We start from the raw sequence: 9379 nt of genomic DNA on the forward strand, positions 1-9379 counted from the left end.
TCAAAGCAATATTGAAATCATATTTGTTTAGAACAATAAAACAGTACAATTAAGAAATATATAAAATAACATTCATTTCCATTCTGTAAGTGGGCATGTCTCCTGGCATTAAAATACATTTACAACGTGTTAACGATCTGAACTCTCCTTTTCTTTAAATCATGCGTGACAGCTCTACATTAAAAAAAATGTAATTTTAAACGAGATACTCTTATGTAGGTAAATTGAGTATTTTAATAGAAATTTGAATACTAATATATAAAGCTTAATACTTCATATAGGCAACGATAGCTAACGTGATGCAACTAATGAAGAACACACACGCTTACTGAATAGTACTCATTATTTTATATCACTGGGGAATAAAGCCCATTTAACTTAAGTTTACAAATTTAAATGCCAGTAATTTAAAATTATAATAATTTTGGATGCAGTCTTCTTAAACAGAGTATATGGAACATGGTTTAAGGTCTTATTACTGACTCAGTATTACTATTGTTACTGTCAACTCCAGTCATTGAACATGATATACTATAGGAATCCCTTTAAGACACACACAATGCACACATCAGGATATGTGCCCTGAAGTTAAATGGCCACAGACTCTATGCTTTGTGAGGTCTTAGGAATGATTTTTGAGGACTTCCTGCCATCATATTACTTTTTCTTGCTTCTATAGTATAGCTAGCAGAGTCCTACCACTAAAAATAAATGTAGCTATTTCTAATCTGCTATGAATAGGGGTATACTTGATACATATGTCTCTGAAAATAAGTGGAAATTAAGAGGATAAAGGTTCTGAGTAAGAACCTGAAGGGCTCTCTTAGGAATAAAATACATGAGGGAGGTGAAGCACTGGAGAGGCCGTGAAATAGAAATGAGCTTATGTGAGTCCTAGCAGCAAGAGTACCACTAACAGCAGTACCTACTGTAGTGCCTCCACTCATTAAATGAGAGATTGGGATCCGGTCATCTCTCAAGTTTTCTCTGCTCTCACATTCTATGGTTCTAACCTTTAGAGCGTGGGCTCAGGCACTAACTTTGGCTGCTTGAGATTCTGTTTACCTTTTCTCCCCCTTAAGGCTCTATAACTGCCTCGTTTGTACACCACAGAGGTAAAACAACTCGATGATGAGTGACTGCAAGCCTAGTGGCATGCTTCCTCCAAACCAACTGTACAGAGGCATGCTGTGACTAGTAAAGCCCATGCCACTGGAACGCACCATTTCAGATTCTCTGCTAGTTAGAAGCATTATTACACAAGTTAGAGATCACAGTCTACTGATTTCAAGTTCTGTGTTGTGACAGTTCGTGCCATACTCTATGGGCATCCACAGGACTCAAATGCAAGTATACTAGGATATAAATGTTAAAAAAAACCCTTAACAAATTACCTCATAAAATGTTCTTAACTAAGAACAGTACAGTATCTGATATTCCAACTCAAAAAGGATCTAATAAATGGATTTTTAAAAATTAAGTTTTGCATTAATTTCTATTTCTAGGTGGTTGGTTTCTCCCAGGCAGGTGAAAAAATCCCAGGCTCTACTGGGAGTGTTTTCTTTAGATTTACTACTTGTTCCTTACCTTTATTCAACTGCACTGGCATGCTTTCTGATTTCATCAGCCGCTGCTGCTGCTGCTGCTGCTGCTGCTGCTGCTGCTGCAGCTGCTGCTGTTGCTGCTGCTGCTGCTGTTGTTGCTGCTGTTGCTGCTGCTGCTGCTGCTGCTGCTGCTGCTGCTGCTGTTGCAGATGATGCCTGGGAGCCTCTGCTAACATCCTGGTGGGAACCCCGGCAGTGGAGGAGCTGCCGCTATTGCCTCCTGGGCCACCTGTGCTGCCTGGGGCCATTGCTGGAGAAATCAACTTCCTTCCAAAATTAATCAGGCTATTAGATACCTTATTTATATTCAGAGGAGCGCCTTTGGCATTGGTCCTATACAAAAAAAAAAAATTGGTGGAGAGACATTATTTAAATTAGAAGACAACTATATTTATACTGTTTCACATACTCTATTGGTATAAAAACATACTTTACCTGCTTCAACAATGGCCACTTACTATATCAGCTACACTAAGTGAGAAGTGAAAACTTAAAAGTGACCACAGAAGAACAAAACAAGATTCTTAAAAATGTAGCTTATGGAAATAGTCTTTATGCCATTCATTCATTCATTCATTCATTCAACAAACAGGGTCTATCTTTCGGGAGCTTCTAGTCTACTAAGGATGAAGTATATTAATCACATAATTACATAAATAAATGTATGATTAAAACCTATGAGGACTATAGAGGAGAGGTAAAAGGGCTGGGCAAGTCTTGGGCTACTCATAGAAGGGGCACCTGTGGAACGAGGCTGAGAGTAGGTTTGCCACAAGCCCTGGAATGTAGATACTAGGTTACATTTAATCTGATTTTGAAAAATCAATGTGTCTGAGGGTCACAAAGTAAGTTCATAGAAGTTACATCAAGAGCTCAGCTCATGAGAATTGCAATCTACCCTCAGCTCTGCCACCGGCCCAGCACTCCACGTGCTCCTTCCCCACTCATCTGCTTTACTTTTCTTGATAGCAGTTGGCATCACCTGACATACTAAGTAATTTGGTTATTATTTGCCCACTTCCTCTAACCCCCTTTTACTAGAAGAAAAGTTTCATGAAGACAAGGATCTTTGTCTCTCTGCTATACTGTCATTGCCTAACACAAACAGGTGTTTTATCAATGTGTTAAACGGCAGTGCACCTGCCTTACTCTGTCACTCTGTCTTCTACAGTGGAAGGAGAGTCCCTGCTCTGAGCCATGGCCAGCCTCTCCTTCCTATGCTGGATCCCATCTCCTCTGACCTTTCCAGATGGTTGCTCCTGCATCTCCCTCTCCTGCATCATCATTTTCTCCCTCACTCTCATTAGCATACAACCATGGTGTGTGTGTGTGTGTGGGTGGGTGGGTGTGCGCACGCGCGTGCGCACTAATTTCTCCTTTGAACCCTCACTTCTTGCTAGTTACCATTCCATTCCACTTCTACCCCTCCTCAAAATGTGTTTTTTCAAAAGTGTCTTTTAACGTGCCACTTCTGCTTCCTCAGTCTTTGGCCCAAGGTCTGGTTGTGGCTGCTTTGCCATTGCTCTGAATCCTGTCCTCTAAGTCACCAATGACTTCTGCACTGCAGAGCCAAAAATCCTTTCTTATTTTATTCTATAGCTCAGCAGCAATTAACTCCCTTAAACACTCCCCTCCCTTTAAAAACTTTTCTCAGCTTCCATGGTTTGCCAGCACCTGTGTTATAACTGTCTGGCAAACAGAGGACACCAAATAGACATTTGTTGAATGAATACTTACTTCCAAAATGATTTATAATCTTGAAGTATTCCAGGGCTAGTATCTTGAAGACCAGTTATAAATTACTTTAGTTGTTAGAGGTAATCCAACTCCAAGACAATACTGATATATTTTTATTACCCAAATCATTAATAGAAGCTTATTTCCTCAAATAGTGCTTCTTTTTCATAAAAGCAGGAAACTGAAAATCAGGTTTGAGGGGTCCACTTATTTGATTTTAGTTAACTTGAGTTTTACTCTCATTTTCTTCTCTCAGATCTATCTGGCAGCATTTACATAGTAATTCTCCTACTTTTTATATAATAGCCGTATCCCTGCCATTACTATATATAACTCTAAAACTGAACTGATCCATAGTTTTATAATAAAAAGAAAAGAACACTATGTCTTTTCCTTCCATAAAGTTTGCTCTAATGGTACGAGCTAATATTATGGACTAGGTATTGGAGACTTACATTGCTTTGGAACTAGGACAAATCAAATTTAAAACCTGGAATTCAACTTCATAAAATAAAAGATCTATTTATTTATAACTCAATGAAATGTGAAAAAAATAAGTTTTTTCAAATGGTTCTGCATTGAGTTTCATCTTTAAAGAACTGGGCTATTTAATATCCTTCCAAAAATCATTGAAAATGACATTTCCTAATAGAGATAAGGATATACAGTGATTATGCACCACTTACTTTGTTTTCAGCTGCTTCCTTATGAAGGAGAGCGTTCTCAATTGACAGATACTACAGCTTAACAACATAGAGAGCACTGAATACATGTTTGTTGAGAAAGAGAATGAATGAAATGAAAAGAACTCATAAATTCTAGATTAAGAAGGCCTTCGCCTCTGGTGCTGTGTCCTGCTCAGCAGCCTGCGTGCATCCCCAGTTCTCATGAGTGGAAGTAGAAAGAAGAGCTGTCATAATACTGAGGTTCTACTGCATTTTAGTTCTGATTCTTTGCAAGTCACGATTCATAATTCACAGATATGAAGGAGTTATAATGCTACCCTTTTTTTTATAAACAAAAGTGTACTAGTCAAATTCCCATATTGCCAGTTGTAAAATTTATATGTTGATAAAAGTACTAAGAAACTGCTGGAGCATTATCAAGAGAATACAGTTAATGTATCTTCATTACTACTAATAACCACGAAAAACATATAGATCAAGCTCATGCCGAGCAATTTTTCATCTGAATAGCTCTTAAAAGGAGATGAGCACTATTTTCCTTGTTTTTGAACACTTTTTTGTTTTTAACCAATTTCCTTCATCCACCACCCATAGCTTCTACAAGAATATTTTCTTTTACAAAACAGCTATTGAAAGTGGCTCTATATATTTTCGGATATAAACAATTGTAGGCCATGTACTTCTAAGGAAAGCAAGCCGTCCATAGTTTTTCAGGCATGACAATTTTTATGTCAAAGTTAGCTAATATAGATCTTAAATATCAGTAGCGGCATTTTCACAAATACTAAACGATTTGCAACAACGATTATTGCCTATGATGTATACTATTAAGTTACGTGTGCTAAATTAATGAAAATTAATGCAGTTGTCAGAGATCTGATAGAGAGTGAGGATAGGACTGGATTGGATTAAAGATGGAGTGCAATGTGTAAATATTGTTGAAATAGAGAACTTTGGAGTTAACAGGATATTAGATACCAAATCTAATGAGTAACAAATTCTGTGTAACTGAAGTCTTTCATTACTATTGTCTACTACATGCTACTAATTGAAAAAGTACCATCTAGGAGGGATTATTTTAAAATTGTGCCAAGAAATTACTTTTGGCATAACCTCATTTAGCAAGTTAAATCAGTAACAAAGGGCATTTTCCTGAAGATCCAAGAATCATTCAAAACACCTGTACCAGAACTCAACCTGGCTTCACTGTAAGGACCCTTTTGTTCAGTTGCTGAAACTCTAAAAATGGGTTACTTGCTGCCTCTTCCTACCCTCTAACTACCCACTTGATCTCTTGCATCTTGGCTTTCTAACCTACACTCTACTGAAAGAGCTTCTAGGCTCTCCAAAGCCTTCTTAATTGCCAGAGTCATGAGCTGTTTTCATTTAACTTCTAAAATCTTTCCAGAGCTTTAAAAAAAAAGAAACATTACCACACCACTTCTGTAAAAATTCTCTTTATTTTTAATTATTTTTCTCTATATTCTAATTTATATTTTTCTTATTATTTTTTTTCCTTATGTTCCCAAAGGTTGAATGCTTGGTTCATTCATTCACTCACCCATTCATTCACTTATTCATTTCCTCTCTTTCCAAATAAAAGCATTTAAAGCTATACATCTGCATCTGATTATAGCAATAGCATCAATGTTCCTCCTCACATTTTCTAAATAGTCCATTGACTTAACTGTTATTTAGATACATTTTAAAATTTTGGATGGTTGGGTTTGTGTTTCAATATATTACTCATTTTGTTTATTGAATAGCAATAGAAATAGCAGAAGAATGGAAGTGGGGAAATTGTTTTGATTTTTCAAGAGGATTGTAGAAACTGTGAACTGGAAAATAGACTGGCTTATACAAATATTTTTACCAATTACTTGGAAATGGTTGTAGTTTATTACAATTAGCCAGTAAGGTTCACTAAAAACAAGTCATCCTAAGGCAACTTTATTTCTTGCCTGAAGTGTAAAGGTCTGATAGATTTTATCAAGGTATGTTAATGCCAGTGGATGTAATAAAGGGTAATGCATGCTCGGTTATGGCTGAATAACTGTACCTCAAGTGTACTGCTGAATGTTCCAGCACCCACCAAGTGCTCCAGGTGATATGTGTCTCAGACTTGGTTCACAAACCTGCTCACCAGTCCTTTTTTCTAACATCATAATCTTCTGTCAATGAGCTAATGTATAATATGGGACAGTTATTTAGCTTGCTGCCTAGACCTAAGTTTCCTTATTTTTAAACCAAGGGGGGTGAACTATATGATAAATCTGGGTCCCTTTTAGATGGAAAATTCTACAAGAAGAAAGAGAATGTGTGCTTATTGAATTTAAGACCAAAAGCTTCAGAGACACCTAATATATCAGATAAAATAATTGAAATTTAAAACAATCTCAACAGGCTAGCATGAGAAATGAATTAAACATATAAAATTTAACGAAGATAAATACTTATGAACCTAAACGTTTTACCATTGCACATTAAAGAGAGACTAGATTAATAGATTAATATGAGTTCAAATGAAAAAAGTCAAACTCCCAAACATTAATGTTTTGGTTTGGTCTATAAGCCTAATATGAACCCACCGAGATGTTGCTGAAGAAAAATAAGATTCCTGGGCTGCATTAATACTAGATAAGTGAACCTCTGGTTTCCAGTCTGGCATATAAGAAGCTTAGCAGTTTCTACTCTGTCCTAACAAGTAACAAACAAACAAACAAAACCCAACAACTTTTTCTTAGATCCATAAAAGAAGTGAGGTCACATGGCAAACTGCTATTCCCAAATTGGAGAGACTGACAGGTAAATGCACATACATATACAACTTATTAGAGCAGAAAGAAACCCACAGGGGCCAGTGCTGAGACAGGGAAATCTGAACTGCAGTCGACAAATTGCTAGAGGCTCAGTGTGGACAAATCTGAGAGATAAAAACTCCAAAGGGACCCATTTGTGGGTAGGGGGCAGCCCACACCTCTGTTTTATTTCCTGAAGCTCTACTAGATTCTCATGGTAATATGGGAGAGAAATTATGCTTCTGGCAGGGGGAGTGCAAAAAAAACCATTTTGAAAAACACCAGGATACTCTGGACTTAACAAGGCCTTCCCTCAGGAGAGTCTAGCCTGCTGGGGTTTTATCAGAGCCTAACTGACCTGGGGCAGGGAAATATCCAACCCCAGCCCCCTCTAGCCATCCTGTCCCCACTAAGTTGGGGAGAGAAGTTGAGAGGCATGTATAAAGTCCACAGTCCAGAGGGACAGGCTTACTGAAACACTGAGACCTAATTACAGGACTATAGAATGCTTCCGCTCTTCTCACATTTTATCACCACATTGACGAAGGTGTATTTATAGCAGTTCCTTTTGCCCACTATATCCAACTATACTCCCCTCCCCCCACAAAAAAAGACATAGTAAAAATGCAAAAAACGCAGTTTGAAGAAAGTGAGCAAGCATCAGAATTGGACTCAGATACAGCAGGGATGTTGGAATTATTGGACTAGGAATTTAAAAGAACTATGATTAAAATGCTAAGGGCTCTAATGGGTAAAGGAGACTCCATGAACAGATGGGAAATGTAAGCAGAAAGGAGGAAATTCTAAGAGAAAAAAAAGAAATGATAGGTGTAAAAAATACTGAAATAGAAATAAAGAATTCTTTGATGGGTTTATTAGTAGAGTCAACACAGATGAGGAAAGAATCTCTAAAGTTGAGATTCCCCTAACTAAATCCCCTAACTAAAAAGCAACAGAAAAAAAAGACAGATAAAAACAACATCAAGGAACTGTGGGATAACTATAAAAGGTATAAACATACACATGATGGGAATACCAGAAAGGGAAAAAAGAGAAAGGAACAGAAGAAATATCTGAAACAATAGTGCTGAGAATTTCCCGAAATTAATGTCAGACACCAAACTACAGATCCAAGAAGCTCAGAAAACAGCAGGCAGGATAAATGCCAAAAACACTATACTTAATTATATTAGTTCCGAACTACAGAAAATCACAGATAAAAAAAAATCTTGCAAGAAGCCAGAGGCAAAAAAACACCTTACCTACAGAGGAACAAAGATAAGAATCACATCCATCTTCTCCTCAGAAACCATGTAAGCAAGAAGAGAACGGAGAGAATAAAGCATTGAGAGAAAAAATGACCAGCCCAAGTTTTGTACCCTGTGAAATTATCCTCTAAAGTAAATATGGTTTTGACAGATAGTAAATACATTATTATCCTTTAATAGTAAACATAAATATGTGACTAAATATACTAGATGAGTTACTATATTGCAGGAGATAACTGTACAATTATGGGAGACAGCTCTTGGTGATACATTAATTTCTGGCAGAACTGAGTTTTGTACTTATAAAATCGAGATATGAAAATTATGCTGGGCCTTTTGAGCCATGTTTCTCTTGCTCAGGTCCACTTCCACGTCTGCAAGTGTACTTTCCTTTCTAATAAAATTTCTCCTTTCTGCCGTAAAAAAAGAAAGAAAAAGAGAGAGAGAGAGAGAGAGAGAGGAAGGAAGGAAGGAAGGGAGGGAAGGAGGGAGAGAGAGAGAGATTGAGAGAGAGAGAGAGAGAGAGAGAGAAAGAAAAAAATTATGCTGGAAGTAAAGTGGCTGAAATAGCTGAGGAGTAAGTCCTTCAATACGGTGAGGGCTGTCATGAGGGAAAGCAGTCCTTTTTTGCATGGCTTCAAAAGATGAAATGAGTTACGAAAGTTACAAAAAGTAACAGAAGACAGTTAAAAAGGTATGACACAGGAAATCCTTTCCAATGATTTAATAGGCTCCGTTTAAAATAGTAAGTGTTCGTTTCTGGAACTGTGTTAAGTAGAGACTGACAAATCATCTTCAGACACACAGGCTTCCAAGTCCTGGCATGAGTGGGAGGCGGGGTTAAATGAAAGACCCTTTCCAACCCTAAGAGTTTATAATCTGTGCCAAATGGCTTCTACTGCCATCTCATTCATTATACTGCTGAGAAGAGTTTAAATAGTGGCCTGTACACTAGTCTAGGCCTTTGAAGAATGCTGACCAAACCCCATCTCCAGACTGCGGGGCCCGTTTGTCCAGTTTCCTTATTTCTACTCTCAGTTTGTATTCTGTTCTTTTTGCTGCTCCTTCCTTCTATGTTCATCTTTTTTCCAAGACCCTTTTTCTCTATTCTTTTCCTTTTTCTTTCTATCATAGTCTCCTTCTTCTATCGTTTTCTCACCTCGATCTACATATACGTTTATTCCACCATAAAAACATATAACTTATTTTAAAATTATTTTCTTAAGTGCAAAAAGTAGTCAGAAAAAGTAACTTGATAACACATGTATATAATATAAAATATATTA

The 9379-nt window shown here is 37.2% G+C and overlaps 1 protein-coding gene across 7 annotated transcripts in view; it reads right to left on the reverse strand.

The window, feature by feature from the left end:
- The window catches only part of TBC1D5 (TBC1 domain family member 5), a 468533-nt gene that overhangs the window by 66057 nt on the left and 393097 nt on the right, over positions 1–9379 (reverse strand). For all 7 annotated transcript variants that reach the window (XM_025043592.1, XM_015585816.2, XM_025043594.1 and 4 more), the window contains one exon: positions 1588–1937. In XM_025043592.1, coding sequence (XP_024899360.1) covers positions 1588–1937 — 350 coding nt within the window. The remainder of the gene's footprint in view (positions 1–1587; positions 1938–9379) is intronic.

The sequence above is a fragment of the Pteropus alecto genome, unplaced genomic scaffold (assembly GCF_000325575.1).
Source record: "Pteropus alecto unplaced genomic scaffold, ASM32557v1 scaffold92, whole genome shotgun sequence".
Taxonomy (NCBI): Eukaryota; Metazoa; Chordata; class Mammalia; order Chiroptera; family Pteropodidae; genus Pteropus; species Pteropus alecto.